This window comes from Cyanistes caeruleus, chromosome 16, assembly GCF_971803275.1.
Source record: "Cyanistes caeruleus chromosome 16, bCyaCae1.hap1.1, whole genome shotgun sequence".
NCBI classification, from domain to species: Eukaryota; Metazoa; Chordata; class Aves; order Passeriformes; family Paridae; genus Cyanistes; species Cyanistes caeruleus.
In genome coordinates, this window is record NC_141716.1 from 4,690,803 (window position 1) to 4,709,031 (window position 18,229).

The window sequence follows — 18,229 nt, forward strand, 5'->3', positions numbered from 1 at the left end:
TTTATTAAATGTTGGCCCTGCCTGTCAGGAAGCCATTTAGCATCGGGAACATTTGCACTTCAATCGAGTAGAGATTTCGCTGTTTTACCTTCTGCCCCTGAAATTTGTTTCTCTCGTGTAGCCTCCTATGATTTGATTTCCCTCCTGACAATACTGGGTTTTAAACAGGACATGGCAGGCAGCTCTTGCTGCTGTAAATCCCTGCCCAAGTCGGTGTAGCTGTGGCGTTTTACACCCTGAGTGAGTGCCTTGAAGACTCAGCGCTGGAGAAGGTATTAGGGAGGATGGATATGCTTCTAAATTTATAAATCATGGCAAAGCAGTTTTTAACAAGCAGAGGTGTGATCTTGCATAACTCAAGCCTCCCTGGCAGATGATTAGTGACTTCCCTCATAATAATTAGTGGGATGGTTTAGAAATTATTATTATACTGGGCTCAGTCAGTTGTGCCAGCAAAGGCTTTTCACTCCTTCTGGCTCCTGGGACAGACACATTGTCTTCACGTGTGTGTTGAGAAGAGATCTGTGGCCTCCCAGCAGCAAAACCCAGCTGTAAGAGCTGTAGGCAACCTCCAGAGACCACGAGGTGCCTCGCCAGGAGGAGGAGAGGTCCCACTGGAAGCACCACCTGCTTAACCTGACCAGGGATCGTTCCTGGCAGCTCCACCTTTGCTTATAAATTCATTTAAGAGGGAAAATAAAGAGCCCTTCAGGTTCATGGGCCCAGAGAGACTGTCCTGGTTCCACAGTCAGCAGTTTCAGTGCTAATAGCACTGCTCAGTTCCAGTCCCATCCCTCTGAACAGGCTCCACCTGTTGCATTAGAGCAGCCCTGGGTGGGTTTGCTCATTTGATGCTCAGCTCTCACAGGCAGGTTGTCTTTTGGAAACCACTTAGCTCTGGAACAAAACACAGGGCAAATTCTCCCTGCTGTTTGCAGTTTTTTCCTTTGTGGAATTTTTTTAACTGTTTGACCCTCCAAAAACTGGAAGGCCAAATCCTCCACTGGATTGAAGTTGCTGTGGATTTACACCTTCAAAAGAACTCAGCTCAGGAGGAAACAAGATGAGGCAATGACTTTGATATCATCTGCCTTCTAATCTTGCAGCTTCCAGCCAGAAGGTAGAATTTATTCTCTGCTTGGCTCTATACTTGCTTGTTTGTTTGTTTTAGGCAGTTGATTACGAGATGAACAGAGCTTTCATGCTGACAGTGATGGTATCAAACCAAGCTCCCCTGGCCAGTGGCATCCAGATGTCCTTCCAGTCGACAGCAGGGGTTACAATTTCAGTCACAGATGTCAACGAAGCACCGTATTTCCCAACAAACCACAAGTTAATCAGGCTGGAGGAAGGGGTGCCAACGGGGACGGTGCTGACGACGTTTTCGGCGGTGGATCCGGATCGCTTCATGCAGCAGGCAGTAAGGTGGGACACCAGGCAGCCTGGGGGCTCCCCTCAGCTGGGGGGGTTCAGCTGCACGAGTCTGGGGAGCCAAGCAGCTGAAAGCTGATTTCCAAACTGACTGCTGGCACATGAGTGAAATCTTGGCAGGGAGTGGCACCTGCAGTCGGGAGCTTGCACAGTGTCCTGCAAGCCCCTAACTCACCATGGCCCTGCTCCAGGTAAGCCAGGCTCGCAGCAGCTGGGTCGAGAGCTGGATCCTGTGTTGTGGCTTGCACTGGGGCACATCACACCTTCAAATGAAGCAGATTTCTGTGCTCTTATGGAGGTCAGGGCTGCTTTGTACCCAGTCCTTGGCTCTGCCTCACCCAGGCTGCTCTGACCTGTGTGGTTCATGCACTTCGTAAACACAGAGTTTTAGAGAAAGGCAGCTTTGTTATTTCTGTTTTATGGGGGAGACTGAGGCACAGAAAGGGCTAGGCCTGGGCTTTCAAAGGGAATGGCTGGGGTTTTTAATCATGCCTTGTGTTGCTTCCAGAGGATTTAGGTTCAACCTTGCTTAAAAGCACAGTGCAAGAGGAGCTGAGGGCTAGTTCAGAGCAAGGCTGGTGGGGTTACAAACAGCTGCTGGGCAGGCTTTTAAAGTGTCAAATTGTTCAGTGTTGCCTGAGCAGTCAAACACCCATTCACAGGCCACTGGCACTTGGTCTGTATCTCACCAGTGCTCCCCTTGCCTGCTCCCAGTAGGTGCAATTTATTCCAACCTTCCCTTTCTCTTCAGAGCACCTGCCAAACATAACCTCCTCCTTTGCTGCTTTACCTGTGAATGGGATTCAGCTGGCAAAATTTTAGCCTTGTAAAAGTCAGATTTCTATCCAAGCAGCTTAAGATGACTCTTAAATCATGCTGTGACCAGGAGGGTGTCACTCTGTGTTTTGTCCCACCTGGGCAGACCAGGGTCTGAATCCAGGGTCCAGGACCCCGGCTCACACACCTTCCCACCAGGAAATAATTGCAGAAAAGTGTAGGTGAAAATGAGTCCTTGTGACACTTTCACAACTATTTCAGCTCCGTCTGTGCAGACAGGAAATGCATTTCCTGCTCTTGGATCCAAGAACATCCACTTTCACATCCACAGAAACTGTTTCCTTTTTTGCTCCCAGTCTGTAAGGGCTGTGGTATTTTTGGCAAAACCTGAGTATACGACGTGACCACGGCTGAAGCCACTTAAAGTTGCATCAGTTGTGACATTTTGTGTCAGCAAGAGTTTGAAATATTTCACCTGGCACAGAGCTGTCGAGTCTAGAAAATGATAGTTTATTCACTGCCTCATCTTGTTGTCTTTAGACAGACATTGTGACTTTGGAGGAAAGAGACCATCCTAACTAACAAGCCCATTTTTCTTATGTTCTTTTTGAAATATTGCCCTTTGAAGGGTCTTTATTTCCCTGATGTCTGTACCAAGGCTGGTTTTCAGAGAGAACAACTCATTTATGATTGAGTGCTCCCTCTAACCTGGAGGGGGGTGATCTGTAATCCAAACCAGCACCTGCTGTTCCTGTCATTGCACAGGGCGTGTGTAGGGTCTTGCAAGGCTTCCCCTGAGTACGAACAGCCAGTTACTTGGGTTGTTTCTTTCTAGGGCTTCCAGGACACACATTTTGTGCATCCACCAGCATTTCATTTCCAAACCCCAGTACAATCTGTCTCCTTTTGCATCAGGACAGCCAATGCCCAAGCTTTGCAAGAGGCAGTGGGGTGGTTTTGGAGTCCTGTGAGATGTAAAAAAAGATTATTTTATTTTTTACTTTACAGTTGGCATTGGTTAGGAAAAAAAATAGCCAAAAGGCTAAGCCTACAGATCCATGATAAGCACTTTGTAGAGCTGGTCCAGCTGCTAGAGCCTTGCACATGAATTTCAGCCTCTGAATAGTCTTTGATAAAATAGAGTTTTTACAAATAGAAGATGAGGAAGCAGGAGCACCTCCAGTAACGCACAGCTTGGCATGGACAGTGTCACACCTCATGTTATCCTCATTAGCCACAGACACATTCACAAAGCCAGCTTTGAAACTGGATTCCTGGTCATTTAGCAGAGAAAGGGCAGGAGCCTCACAGCAGTGATATTGAAATGAAAACATCCCAAAGAGTCTAGCTCCATGAAATGTAATTCTTTCCTTTGGCAGGGGTTTGTGCAGCTGTGTGCTGCTTTCCTCTTCACATGGATTGATGCAGCTCAAGTTTCCTTTTGAGTTTCTGCTTCAAACAGCCCAAATCTGGAAAGGAATATTCACCAGAAGCCAGTAATGCTCTCACCTGCATGTCCAGTGACAAATTATATAAAAATATCACCAGATCTGAGTTACCCATGAAATAAGCTCAGCTTCTGTTTGCTTATTTCAGTACTTTATAGTCTGGCCATTTATTAGCTTCCAGTTGGATAGTTGTGGTCCACCTCAGTTCAAGCAGTACAAAACTGGGAGGCAGAAAAGCAAGGAAACAAGGAAGTAAGAAGGATGAACTGAATACACTGATCTGGAGAAGACAGGGAAAGTTCACCCAAAAAACCCCATATTCTCAGCTGGTTGTATGGGGCATGAATAGACAACAACTGGGAGTTAGCTGAGTAGCTGGGAGGTGACTCTGATGTGGTATTCCCAAACTGTTATTAGTGAAAATAACAGAAACAGGCAGAAAACAGGAATATCTTTGACTTTAAAAACCTGTTTTCTGAAGGGCAAGGTCAGGAGCAGGAGAGAGCAGGAATCCATCCTCTAATTCAGGCATACAAATGCAATGGTCATTGCAGAGCCCGTTTCTCCTCAGCTGCAGAGACCTCAGGAAATGTCCTCTCCTAGCAGCAGGAAACTGGCATGTAAGTGGCACTTAGTGGAAAGAAGAACCTTTAAAACTAAAGTAATTGAAAAATTGAATAATTGTAAAGGTCAAAAACAGGATACTCAATTAGCATTGTGTTTGTCAACAAAACCAGTTATCCAAAGGTCCTTTGAATCACGGGTCAGGAGTCCAGAAAAAAACGTATTTCAAGCAATATTAAGGATGTGTCAGTGAAAAGACTGCCATGTATTTATTTCCTTTCTCTGTAGATACTCTAAGCTGTCAGATCCTGCAAACTGGCTGAACATTAATGCCACAAATGGTCAGATCACTACTGCTGCTGTCCTTGATCGAGAGTCAGACTACATTAAGAATAATGTCTACGAGGCCACATTCTTGGCGGCTGACAACGGTGAGCCCAGGCTTCACATTGTTCATGCTTCAATAAGACTCTAATGTGATGCATTAAGAGAAATGATGCCCTGACAGAGTTGTCAGTATAAGTTATCTTTTTCCCAGGTTTTTATGGTCAAAAATGTGAAAGTGGGACGGGAAATTGCTGGAGTAAATTAAATGCGCGCAGTATATGGAGAGTGTTATTAAGGGAAAGGGAGGACAAATGGAAAATTGATTTGGGGAGTTCAGTGTAGTGGTGTAGCCTGAACCTAAAATAGTGTCAGAGGGATGTGCTCTCCAGGGGCTGCCGAGCACACCAGTCCTGGTAATCCCCCCAAAGGCACTTATCAGAGCATTCAGGAGGCCTTCCATCAGGAAACAAGGAATAATTGTATGGGATGGCAGGAGGGTATTAAAAGTAAGCCCACCTGTTGAAATGTGGTGGCTTTCATAAAAGGTGTGTCTGTGAGCTGGGCTCTTTCTGGACACTGCCTTCCAGAAGCGTGCAGCCATCATCAGATGATGTGGGTGCTACTGCGCTTGTTACCAAAGGCACTCGAGCCAGTCAGATCTCCTGGAGAAGTCCTGTTTGCTCTTCTCACTGAAGCTCACTTGGTGCTTTTGGTCCAGTCAGCGCTGAGAACTTCTGCCCAAGGGAAGGCAGCCCAGTGCTGCTGCCCTGCTTTTCTCTTCCTAATCCTCCTTAGGAGGAATTGACAAATTTTGCTAACCACACCCAAATGTGGCCATGCTGGTAAATTGCTCAGCTGCTCCATCTGGAAAAGGTTGAGGAGCTCCATGCATCACTTCAGTCATTGCATCCAAGGTCACAGGGGTGAGGGGAACTCAGGGAAGAGTTTCAGTGCTGAGGAGCTGTACCAAGAAGTGCATTCTGCCCCTTTTTTGTGCCATGAATGGTAGGACTCACCCCACAGCCCCGTCCTAAGCTTCCCCTCCATGAATGCAGCCAGGACAGGGAAATTCAAAATATTCTCAGAGGGGTCTAGTGGTGTTCATCTGTAAAAGCCATAGGGCAGAACAGGTCAAATGAGGAGGCCAAGGTTGTTCACAGACACAGTAGTAGAGTTTGAACCTATCAACTTAATCCTCACCATCTGACCTTGCAAATTCCAGGCACTTGGTGCAAAGTGATGTGGAGTTAACCCCTTTCCCTGGCTGTGGTGCTGATGCAGCAGTGCATCAATGCCTCCACATCCATCATTCAGCAGCTCAGAAAGTGAAGGCCTAGATAAATCTCTTTATTCTGAAAAATTAATCTATCACTGGTATATTGCAGCCATTAAAATGCACATAAAGCAACACCTTATTTAAAATTCTGTCTAGAGTGCTTAGGATAACAGCTAAAGTTTCATCTAGGCTAATAGACTCTTGCCACATTGCTCCCAAGTTCCAGGTTCTCCAGCATCAAAGAAAAGCTTTGGGTCAAGGGTTTTGATGGGGATTTTTCTCTCTTTCTTGAAGAAGTAGCAGCATCTTCTTTCCTTGAAGTTCTTTTTGCTCTTCTCAGTATGTGATAAAGAAGAAGTTTAGCCAATGCTCCTTGGACATGCTCTCTTTGGCTCCCTGGGCTCCAGTGTGGAGATGCTGTCTTTAAGAAAAGTCTTGGCTGTAATGTAAGGAGGGCAAAAGGGGAATCCTAATCAACAGCACAGTTTTAACCTGGTTTCCTAGGAGAGGGTCCCTTGGATCACGCTGTGTCTACACAAAAGTGGAGCCTGGCAGTGTTTGAACCCCTCAGCCAATTTCAGCCAATCTCCCAGGGAAGCTGAGAACTTAAATGTGTCTTATTCCAGCAGGTTTCATGAAACAAAGAGCTGAGCATGAAAATACCTTGGCTTATACCTTGCTGTGGGAATGCAGACACTGGCCCTCTGCAAAAGGCAGTGATGGAGAATTCAACAGTTAAATGTAGATGTCTTCTTCCTTTTCTCATTAGTATTTCAATCTTAATTTCATGGATCAGACCAGCTTCTCTACTGGAGTCAGTGGTGCTGTTGTATTCCTCATCTCTTGAGGATTAAGTCCAAGGACCCTTCACTGCACATCAGTACCTGCTCTGTGTCCTTGCTCTCTCCGTATGAGACAGCTGAAATAATGTGAAATGTTCCATAGTTTGTAGGACTTGACCTTTTCATTTCTCCTAAAACTGCCCCAGAGCTGCACTCAGGAACACAAAGAAACAAAAATACCCGGACTCAGATCCCAACAATACTCAATGGCCCTACAAAAGTGCATTTGTATGTGCAGCAATTGTAGGTTATTTCAGCCACGTGCTAGTTACTGCCTCTCAGGACTGAGGGTTTATGTTCAGTCTGTCTCAGAGGTTACAGTGGGAGCCTTGCTTTTATCCCAGAAGATACTCTGGGTAATGTGAAAGCAGTAAAATCACTTTGCTTGGTCCCAAAAGTCAGTTTTCATGTTCAGCCCCAGTATCCTGGTGGGCTGTCTGCCTCTCCAGAAGCTTTCAAGGCTGATCAAAAGACATTGTTTTAGAGGGAGACCTACCCCATGCTTACAAGATGAAAGGATGAGAATCTATGGTTGAAGAGCTTATGTGGGAACAATGAAAAAAGGATTTCCAGGGCTCCTTCATAATTTTTGAGGCTCCCTTGAGAAATGGAGAAAGGAATGTAGGTAGGAAGGTCTGTGGAAGCAGAAGCCTGGTGGGGAAGGGGTTTGTGTAGCTTTGTATCCAGCACTGGGAGGAAGGGGCAGGACTGAAAATACAAACTTTAAAAAGAATGTCTGAAGCCATGCTGCCAGACGAGAGAGGCAGGCAGAGGGCAGGAGAACACAGAGCTGCCAGATAAATGTGTGGGGAGAGAAATGAAGAACACTGTGCCATTTCTGGGAAGGCTGTTCTCTCCTGCCAGAGCAGATACTACTTTGTGTGAGTAGTCATTAGTCTGACAAATGTGGCTCTCCATCAAAAAGGGGTGGAGGACCAGGACTGCTGTGCTGTGATATCCCTGCTGGCTGGGACAGACATGGAGAGGATGAGGAATTGTGTATTGGGACATAACACTGCTGCTGGGGGTCAGTGGCATCACCCAGCGTGTCTGCTGATGGCTCATGCTGTGGGCTTCAAGCAGGGACCTCTCACCACTACAGCTGGGGCTGGATGTGGGATGTGCCGGAGAGTTGGGCTTCCCTTGAAGCAGAGTAATGGTCTGCAAAGCTGAGAATTGGCCAGCAAGTGCCACAGTAAATGCTGGTCAATGGGTTACACTATTTAGGTTTTTCTCCCCTCCAAGCCCTCTTCTTCCTCTTGTCAGCTCTCTTTCTAATGGTTTTTCTTCTACAAAACAGCCATTACCAAGATTTGCAGGAGCAGCTTGGCATTACCTGCTTGTAGTTTTAGTTTGACTAGGGGCATTGCTGCAGGCTACAGATCTGCAGAACTCAACCTCCTGTTCTGCAGGAGTGAAAAACTGCAACATTAGGAGGCTTGGGGAAGTTTTATACCGCTTAGAGCAAGGGACCATGAAAGTGCAGTATGTCCCTAATAAGGTCCAGGGAGGGAAGGTGAAAATCCTGGTTTATTGGAACTGGAAGGTGGAGAGGGGGCTGCTCCGTGGTGTTGCCAATCCCTCTGCCTTCCCAGCTGGAGGTCACAGGCCCGTGTCTCCCGTGCAGGAATCCCCCCTGCCAGCGGCACCGGCACTCTGCAGATCTACCTGATCGACATCAACGACAACGCTCCGGAGCTGCTGCCAAAGGAGGCGCAGATCTGCGAGAAGCCAAACCTGAATGTCATCAACATCACCGCCGCGGACGCTGACATCGATCCAAACGTGGGGCCCTTCGTCTTCGAGCTGCCAAGTGTGCCATCTGCAGTGAGGAAGAACTGGACCATCACACGGCTCAATGGTAAATGGGGCAGGCAATCCTGAGCACATTTGGGCTCTGGCTCACTAATGAGCCCCACGTGTGGCTTCCAACTTCGAAACTTTCCCACTTTTTTTATCTGGTTTTTATTTTTTAAAGCACATTACGGCTGACATTATAGACAAGATAGTTAATCAGAAATGATTTGTATCAGACCTGCAGCATAACTCTAAGAGCCTTGGCACTTGGCTTTTTTTAATGCAGTTCATAATTATGAACAGTTATCAGTAGTGAACAGAGTATAAATCATCCATAATGGCCAAGGGGAAAAAAGCTATTATCAGTCTTCCTTATGTTCCTCCAGTGTAATTGTCATAAGCCACAATCAGGATCAATGTTCATTTCTCTGACCATAATTGCATAAAGGCAGCCTTTTAATTTACCATGGAACCAGGAGGGCTAGGTAAGTGTGAAGATTACCAGTATGTGAAGGATTTTTATATTGCAGTGTGCAACCACAAATGGTCCTAATTGCTCTGGTTAGTGGTAGTTTCAGCAGAGCATGGAAAATGTCATGGAATTATGGGCTGGTTTTGGCCACAATGCTGGTCCCTCTCACTGAGGTCTGGCAGAGGCTGCCAGACCAGGGGCAACAGCTTGTGCCCTCACAGCTCAGGGCTCAGTCATAATGGGTTTACCTGCCTGTGCCTGTCGTCAGTGAGTTCCCAAAATCCTCAGGTGGAAGGGTGAGTGAGTACAGAGCCTACACAAGTGGCCAGGGGCAGCCCAGCCTCAGGAAGCATTATCCATGTGTTCCTTTTTGTGTTTGATGCCATTTTGAACACATGCAAACAGATTTGCAAATGGCATCCAGGTAGTTCTGTGCAGCAGTGAGAACACACCGTGTTCTAAAACACAATTTAAAACTTTGAAAAGCTGAAAACTGTTTTTTTCAGCCAACTGGCTGGTTGTTGGTCAGACTGATGGGGCAGGGTTCTGAAGCTGTCCTGCCCAGTTGTGTTGTTGCTAACCTCTTCTGCAGGGCTCAGAAGCCTGCACAAGTGTGGCTGCAAGGCACTACCAGTGTCTGTCATCTGTGTGTCTGTCTGTCCTGGTCTCCAGGGGACTACGCCCAGCTCAGTTTGAGGATCATGTACCTGGAAGCAGGCGTGTATGATGTGCCCATCATCGTGACAGACTCAGGAAACCCCCCCTTGTACAACACCTCTGTCATCAAGGTGAAGGTGTGCCCGTGTGACGAGAACGGCGACTGCACCACCATCGGGGCCGTGGCTGCTGCAGGGCTGGGCACAGGGGCCATCATTGCCATCCTGATCTGCATCATTATCTTACTGAGTGAGTACCACAGGGCCTGGCCTGAAATCACAGACTCCTTTGGGCTGGACCTTAAAGCTTGTTCCAGCCCTCCTGTCACAGGCAGGGACACCTTCCACTATCCCAGGTTGCTCCAAGCCCCATCCAAATTGGCTGTGGACACTTCCAGGGATGGGACAGCCACAGCTTCTCTGGGCAACCTCTGCCACACCCTCACAGTAAAGAATTTCTCCCCAAAATCTGCTCTAAACCTACCCTCCTTCATGTTTCCCTGTTCCCTGTTGTTCTTTCCTATAGCCTGTATTTTTCAAGCTCCATGCAGAGCAGGTCCCTGAGCTTGGGCTGTGGGGGTGGTTCACACATCTGCATTCAAACCTCCTTCACTGCAGCATCAGCAAAATGAGCTTTGCCTGTGTCAGACCTAAGACTTCATGTAGCTTTGCAAACATTTTTACACCTGACAACAACCAGTAAGTAGTGAGTGTGATAGGATCGTCCACTTTTTGCAGGATAAAGTTGAAGGCTTCTTCCAAATATCTCTGTCAGATTCTCCCACAGCTCTCATGTCTGGCTGGCTGTGGATATACTGGTTCCCAGTGTTACATACACTGGTTATGAGAGTCTGGCTAGTCCCTTGCAGAGCCAGGGCATAACTGGGTTTTCCTGGTTTTTCCAAGGAAAAGAAGAATGATAGTTATTCCCATTGCTTTTAAAATGACCTCAGATCAGGGGGTCATGTGGGATTATGAGTGTTTTCAGAGGAAGGATTCCCAGTTTGTCAGAAACGATGGAGGGCTGGGGATACATCACAGAGAAGGACTGGCCATCCCTTTCCTCAAGGCAAAACTTCCCTTTTGCCCCAGAGTGCTGTCAGTCCCAAGCTTCCATGAGCATTATCAACAACCATGTGTGTGCACACTTAAAAAGTAAAAATTATATTATTATAACTTCAAGCAGGAGTTGGCACAGTAGGAATAGATAAAAACAAGCTCTGAAATGAACAATGAGGTAAATATTCATCAAGAAACACAGGAAGAATCCATGGGACTCTCATTAAAGCTAATGGGAGTTATGGTGCTAAATCACATTTAATATTTACCCTCAATGCATTTTAACAGCAGACAAAGTGACATATGCTCCAGATGTCACCTCATGGGGACATGCCATGGTACAGTAGGAGCATGGGCCACCCCTGGACATCCATCCACACCCTGGGCTGGTGGTGGGAGGGGTGGCATGTAATTGATCTACTGGATCAGGATGGAGAGTGAGGAGTTTTGTGCAGACCCTGCTGCTCTCCCAGCCCAGCTGAGCTGATGGAGCCTCCCTGTGCCCAATTCCTGCCCTTCATTCCCAGTTTTGGCTGCTCAGGGCACCGCAGTCACACGTCCCGATGAAGATGAAGGTGTTCATCAGCCTCACCTCCTTCTGCTCTGCAGGTTTGCTGCTGCCCCTCAGCTCAAAGTTTGCACTGGAGCCACAGAAGTGATTAAACACAGGTCTTTTTGCTGCTCTTGTATAAATCCAGTGCTAAAATACAATTTAAAACGGTTGAAAATCCTATTGACTGAAATTAACTTCAGCTGAAGGACATTTGATTTAAGAGATTCCTCTTTCCATTTTCAGATACATTATCCCATTTTAAATTACGGGTTTTATTACAAAAGCTTATTTTTACATTCATTGTAATTCTAATTGACTTTTTTTTTTATCTTGGAGAGCTGCAAAGCACTGTATCAGTGATGAAAAATGTAATTTGCAATGAGCAGTTTTACAGTTACATCTTTCCAGTGTTTTGCCTCCTTTCTATCTGTTTCATATCATGACCTCTAAACAATAGCCTAGAAAAAGGCAGAAGAGGGATTTTCTTGTGCTGTTTGTCCATTTTAGAGTCAGCAGGTCAAAGCTGGATGACTTTAAAAGGAAGAAGAAATAAGGGGACAGATCCAAGATTGCTCCTGTGAAGGAAGTTTGTGCCTTTACCTTTGCTCAAAGGGGTTTTTTTCTTCCTCTTGCTACCTGATGCATTAGCTGCACAAATAACACATTTAGAAGAGCAATGCGGTAAAAATTGTGAAGGGTGAAGACAATAGATTTCAAGGAAAACTACATGCAGAGCAAAAATGGTTCTAACAGCAGTAATAGCACTTCCCATTCTGCAGAGTGAATAAAAGGAAGGAGAGTGCACTATATCCACCATTGACACTTTGAAGGTCTTTTTTTTTTTTTCCAAGGTAGCTGTAAAGGCGTTAATGGCACCGTTTTTTCCACAAGTGCATGAAAAAGTATCATTTAAAAAAAAAAAAGGGAAATAAAAAGATAAACCCCAGTAACCATTATAATATTGTCTTTGTGGACCAGTCAGGTATCTTGTTGTGAGAAACTTGAAAAGGAACAATGAAAAAAGGACTTCAATAGTGTGCTAAATAGCAGAGGTTTTATATTACAGATGAGAGTTACATTTTCTTTCCTTTTCTTTCTTGCTTTCTTGAATAGATCTGGGATAAGCATTAAAGATATGCTGAACTATCTGAAAACAATTCTGTTGGCTGGCAGGCAGGGATGGCTGCCAATTGGCACACAATGGCAGTAATTAGCTGTCCGGTCCTCTTCGCTCACTTCACTGAGTTCTTGTTGGGTATAAACACTTTGGTGCTGAGAGGAAGAATTTGGGTTCTCCTATCCACCTCCTCCTGCAAGCTGGATGGCCCATCCATGTCCCCAGGGTCTGGTCTCAGCTAAAAACCCCAAACTTTGGGATCTCACATCCTGCCTGGGTTAGCTTGTGTTGGCTGCGTTGGTTTGGCACAGTTGAGGATGAACCAGGGGCACTTGTTCCCACCTCCACTGTCCATCCATTGCTCCCTTCTCCTGCAAAATGCCACCGTCACAGCTCAGTGTGGGGCTTGCACAGAGAATGGAGGGGAGAACAGATGGTGGGAGGTGTAAGTGCAGCAGCTGCCCAGGCTGAACCTCATTGTCCAGGGCATTATTTGCAGCTACGAGTAGGAGAATGAAAACAAATGTATTAGCACATTCTTGAAGAAGACAAGATCTGGCTGCCTTACGTTAGTGGAGACTTGAGTTCCCAGATAATCTTGCATGCAGTAATTCACTAGGAGCACACAGCCCCTGGGACGCGGGTGTCCCTTTGAAGGGTGAGGGTGTGGAGCAGTGAGCCAGTGTTCCCTGTGGGTAAAGTTTTTAAAAAAGGAAAAATTTCTCATGATTCAAGAACTGCTCATCTCTCCCTGTTACTGTGCTGGGAGAGATTAGCCAAGCCTGGCATGTGAATGCTGATGCCTGAGGAGCTTGGCTGTGTGCTACCAGATTTGCTCTCCCTCATTCTGCAAAGCTAGCCCTGCTCTCTGAAAGGATTTCAGATGATCTGAGATTTGCTTTCCAAGTTGATGGCCAAATGCATGTGCTAATGTCCTGGCTAATCTAATCTCAGATGTCTTAAGAGCCTCCCTCATGGACCAAAGAAGAATATGAGGGCGGCCAAATTGGATTACAGGACCCAGTGTTGTGCATCCTCCCCAGATCAGTCTTGCCTGGCCAACCACAGAAAACAACAGAGACTGCCACAGTCAGGGCTCATGACCTGAATGGGCTGAGCCTGTGCCACGCTGCTGGAACAGCCCTTTGTGCACAAATGTTGGGTATCTGCACCTGTTTCCTTCTCTGCAGCTCTCTTTCCTCCATCTTTATGCCCCTGAATAAAATAAAGGTGGAAATCTAATCCTGAAAACTCAGGATTCAGATCAAATATTTTCAGAGAGCCACAGTTTTCACACTTCCTGGTTTCATCTCCTTTGATTGTGTGCTTTACTCCTGATTAATATCAGCTCAATCAGCATCGGTGATGGATCTTAAAGAAATGTTTGTAGTGGGAATCTGTCACAGTATTTACAGCTCTCACTGATCTCCCCTTTAAAAATTAGACCATGCAGTGGGTTAACATTTCATTCCTCCTTCCAGCAGCCAGTGAGGTTCTCTGCAGTGGGCAGAGGTAGGTGTTAGGACACCCTCAGCCTGGCCCTGTGCTGCAGGAGGTCCCAGCTCACCCAGCTTCCTCCCCTTTGCAGCCATGGTTCTGCTCTTCGTGGTGTGGATGAAGCGCCGGGAGAAGGAGCGCCACACCAAGCAGCTCCTCATCGACCCCGAGGACGACGTCAGGGACAACATCCTCAAGTACGACGAGGAGGGAGGTGGAGAGGAGGACCAGGTGAGAAGAGCCCCAGAGTTGTGGCCAAGGAGCAGCTGTGCAGTCTGTACTCTCAAAAAGGCAGAAACCACATTATTTTTAATACAGTACGTGCAAAGGGTTGTGTTCTTTTATTTATGACCAGGCAGCTTTATTGGCTTCCCTGGTGTGGTGAAGAGACAGCAGGTGCAGGAGATTCAGGATATTACTGGGACTGTGCAAGCAGGATGATGCCAGGAGGCCAGTGCCACAGGGATTTTTCTACCCCCTGGGCAGCTTGCTGGGGAAGGACTATAAATCACTCCATTGACACTCATGTTCAAACCATATTTTTGTTACTTAAGTCATTAAAATTGTGTATTTTACCAGAGATATTCATAAAACCAGCCAGCAGCTACTGCCCTGCCCAGCCCTGTGGCTGCAGTCTCTTGCCTTGGCTTGCTTGAGCCTTGAGCTTCTGTGGGCTTTCCCTGCATTTACTTAATCATCTCTAATGTGCCTTTAATGCCTTTTAATTTCTGGACATGGTTTGTGAGAAATGTCTAAAGAGATTTGGGGATTTTCTCTTTCACCACGCAGCGCGTGGTGGCAAAGCTTTGCTGGGTGACAGAGCCCTGAGCCACAGGCTGCCTGAACACGTCAGCTTTCCTCCAGTGGCTCTTCCTACAGACACCAACGCTGATGTTGCATGAAAACCCCCCTGGCCTGCACTCCTGGGATGTGCTTTTCCACTGCTATGTGTCCAGTTCCTCAGCTAAAATAGCAGAGTTTGGTCACTCATGTTGGAGTCACTGGTTTTTTACTCCTACCAAACACGAGTGAAGAGCCCAGGACCCTCTCAAATACGATGTTCATGCAGATTACATGGGTGTACATTGTGTAATGGCTTTATTTTTGCTTTTTGAATTGGACTGCATGGTTGCAGGTCAGTGCTTAGGGATCCCACAAAAGCCCTGCAGCACATCCTGCCGTGGAGGTCCTGGAGCCTCCGAAGGCGAGCTCGGGGAGAGCTGCCATGGCAAACTCTTGAGGCAGGAGTTTACCCAAACCTCGAAAAGTTCTTATTCCACATAAAAATTCTCGCAATTAACATTTCTTTTTTGTCTTCTCGCTGTCAAGTTATTTATAAATATTGCTCCTGGAGATTCAATCATCCCTGTCTGAGCACAAGGATAGTTTTCCTGGTAGAACAAAGCACTGTTCTAAGCATTCCAAGTAGCTGAAGTGTCTGGTTTCAGGCAACTACACTGTAGGCTTAAATATTTTAGGAAGGATTCGTTAAAAATAACAGCAAAGGATGAGCAGCAAAACACCATTACCTACATGAATACATTTTTAATGAAATATTACCTGGTTCTCATTTCATGATAGAAACCTATTCTGTTGGGATTTTTCACAAGCAAAAAGAACATAATTACTTTGAAAAGCCTACATGCATAAATGCAAAACACATTTTAATGTTTTTACTTCTGTAGAAATGTAATTGCAATAATATGTCTACCAACACTGTGTCTCTACATTATAATGTGTATTTTGTCAAAAAAGTTATGTGTACACATATGCACACACAAACAAAAGCCAGGGTTTTATCCCAAATATTTAGTTGCTGCGTGAAGTATTCAGAAAGTATTTAAATACTTGATTTAACTTATAAGATACACTCTTAGGAGGTCAATTTTATGAGCTGCTCAGAGGTCAGGTTCATCTCTAATTTAGATGGAGGTGCTACATACCGAGGGATAAGATTTGCTATCAAACTTCAGCTGAAACAGAATTAGAGCCCTTGACTTGTTTGCACATTGAATGAGCAGGTGATCTGAAGGAAAAGCTCTGGGTTTCACACTGTGCCTTCCCATTTGTCACAGGATTACGATTTAAGCCAGCTCCAGCAGCCAGAGACCATGGACCATGTGCTGAACAAGACACCTGGAGTCAGAAGGGTGGATGAAAGACCTATTGGTGCTGAACCACAGTATCCTATAAGACCAGTAATCCCACATCCAGGGGATATTGGTGATTTTATTAATGAGGTATGTTCTGTAGGGGGTTCTGTGTTTTGTCTTCAAAGCTTGAGCAGCCAGCTAAAGTCAGGTTTCCCTGACTGCACGGACCAAGCAGTGCTGCTGCTCATGCCAGAAGTCTGATGCCAGCCACGGAAAGGATTGGCATGAGCAAAGGATGCAGGGCTTGGCTTAATGAAGGCATTGAACCAGAAAAAAAACAAGATTTCTGTCTTGTGGGTGTTGCAAACACAGTGGTTTTCAGCACCCAGGCAGAATGAGCCATTGGTTGCTTCTGGATTTGTAATTATTTCAGCAGTCTATGCCTTCCTCGTAAGCTCTGTTTGGTGTAAAGCCTCAAAGAGTTTGCAGTACAGAGAGACTCAGATCAGAGAGGTTTCTTTATTTTATGTTAGATTACTGCTCCTTTATCTGCCTGTACAAATATCTATCCATTTGGTATTTCTTATCTCATTTTTAGTTTTGAGTGATTGAGTGGTTACAAACCAATCAATGCATTATTTCCTCCGAGACAAAGCACACCATCTATTTCCTAAGCCAGAAAAATGTTACAGCCATTTAATTCTATTATTACATGCATTTCCTGCTGTGCTTTTCTCATTTTCATCATTAAAATCCCTTCTTCCTTTGTCCCTTTGCCCATCCTTCACTCACATTTACACACATCCATGCTCCTGAAGACTCGCTCTTACACACGGCCCTGCTGCTAAAACCATCTCCAGCTCCCCACTCCGAGGCCAGGGCTTCTGAAGGTGGGAATGTGGAACATTTGCTTTATTGCAGGGCTATTCCACCCGGCTTTTCCTGACGCTGGGCTCTGCAGCAAAGCAATTCTTTTCTCCATATCCCGAGGCCGTTTCCATGGCCTGACTACCCTGCTGCCCACACCGCACAGGAGCAGCAATGCCCGCCAGCCCAGGGTGCACACCCCATGTCTGTGCTAATTGCAGAATTTTGCCAGGAGTGATCTTTTTTAGTATTATTATTTTGTTTTCCTGAATGAATGAAAATCATCAGAATTTAAATATTGGTGGGAGAGGAAGTGTGCTGGTTTTTGTTTCACTGGCTAAGCTGGAAATCTCAACAGGCAGCCCCATGAAGGACACGCTGGCCAGGACAGAAAGCTTTCCAGATCCAGAAATGTATCATTGGAAATAACTCCCCTGCCACTCAATACTTTTTAGGGACACTGGGAGTTACTGGGTTTTCTGCTGGGGGCAGCTGAAAGGTCTTTGAACCCAGAGGTGCATCTGGGAAGCCCCGGGACGTTCATTTTTCCCTTTTAGCTTTGCTGCAGGGATCCCCCCAGCACAAACCCCACGGTGGGCATTGACATTGTGTGTTCACCCCTCCAGGGCCTGCGTGCAGCAGACAACGACCCCACAGCCCCCCCCTACGATTCCCTGCTCGTCTTTGACTACGAGGGCAGCGGCTCCACCGCCGGCTCCGTCAGCTCCCTCAACTCCTCCAGCTCCGGGGACCAGGACTACGACTACCTGAACGACTGGGGGCCCAGGTTCAAGAAACTGGCGGACATGTATGGGGGAGGAGAGGAAGATTAAACTGACCTCATCTTATTAAAAAAAAAAAAAATTAAAAAAAAAAAAAAAAAGAAAAAATTAAGGAAAAAAAAAAAAACAAACAACAAACCCACAGACAACGTTAACAAAAAGAGCCGATGCAGGAGCAAGAACTGTACAGATGTGGCAGCTTTTTTAATTAATATCCCCTGCTGACTGTATTGTTATTTTTAGTGGTGATATAGGAGGTTTCTTTTTTTTTTTTTTCTTTCTTTCCTTTGTATTTTTTTTTTCTTAGACTATTGAGCTGTCTCGCATGAACACTTGTCTCTGCTGCAGGTTTCTTTTTGGGTTTTTTTTTGTTTTTTTAATGTCAGCTGGGATATTGCTCGTTTACCTGCTTTATGACTAAAGAGAGTGAAAGGCACTCTGTCTTAACTTGAATTTCTTAGAACAGAAGCACTGTTTTTAAAATATATATATATATATATATATTTGAAAGTGCCTTTTGGTGCATGTGTCAGATTCCCTTCAATCTCAGGAGTGATGAAAACAAACATACAACCATCCTGGGCAGCACTCCCTGTGACCCTAAGCCAGTTCTAGCTGGGAAGGAGTTAACAAAAAGGAACTGTGGAGATTGTTTCTTTTTTGCCTTTTTT

The 18,229-nt window shown here is 45.8% G+C and overlaps 1 protein-coding gene across 3 annotated transcripts in view; it reads left to right on the forward strand.

Moving 5' to 3' along the window:
• The window catches only part of CDH4 (cadherin 4), a 410,156-nt gene extending 392,411 nt beyond the window's left edge, over positions 1 to 17,745 (forward strand). For all 3 annotated transcript variants that reach the window (XM_086852847.1, XM_086852848.1, XM_086852849.1), the window contains 7 exons: positions 1,172 to 1,425; positions 4,509 to 4,651; positions 8,293 to 8,526; positions 9,607 to 9,840; positions 13,908 to 14,047; positions 15,892 to 16,056; positions 17,403 to 17,745. In XM_086852847.1, coding sequence (XP_086708973.1) covers positions 1,172 to 1,425; positions 4,509 to 4,651; positions 8,293 to 8,526; positions 9,607 to 9,840; positions 13,908 to 14,047; positions 15,892 to 16,056; positions 17,403 to 17,609 — 1,377 coding nt within the window. In that variant the 3' untranslated portion in view covers positions 17,610 to 17,745. The remainder of the gene's footprint in view (positions 1 to 1,171; positions 1,426 to 4,508; positions 4,652 to 8,292; positions 8,527 to 9,606; positions 9,841 to 13,907; positions 14,048 to 15,891; positions 16,057 to 17,402) is intronic.
• The last annotated feature ends 484 nt before the right edge of the window (positions 17,746 to 18,229 follow it).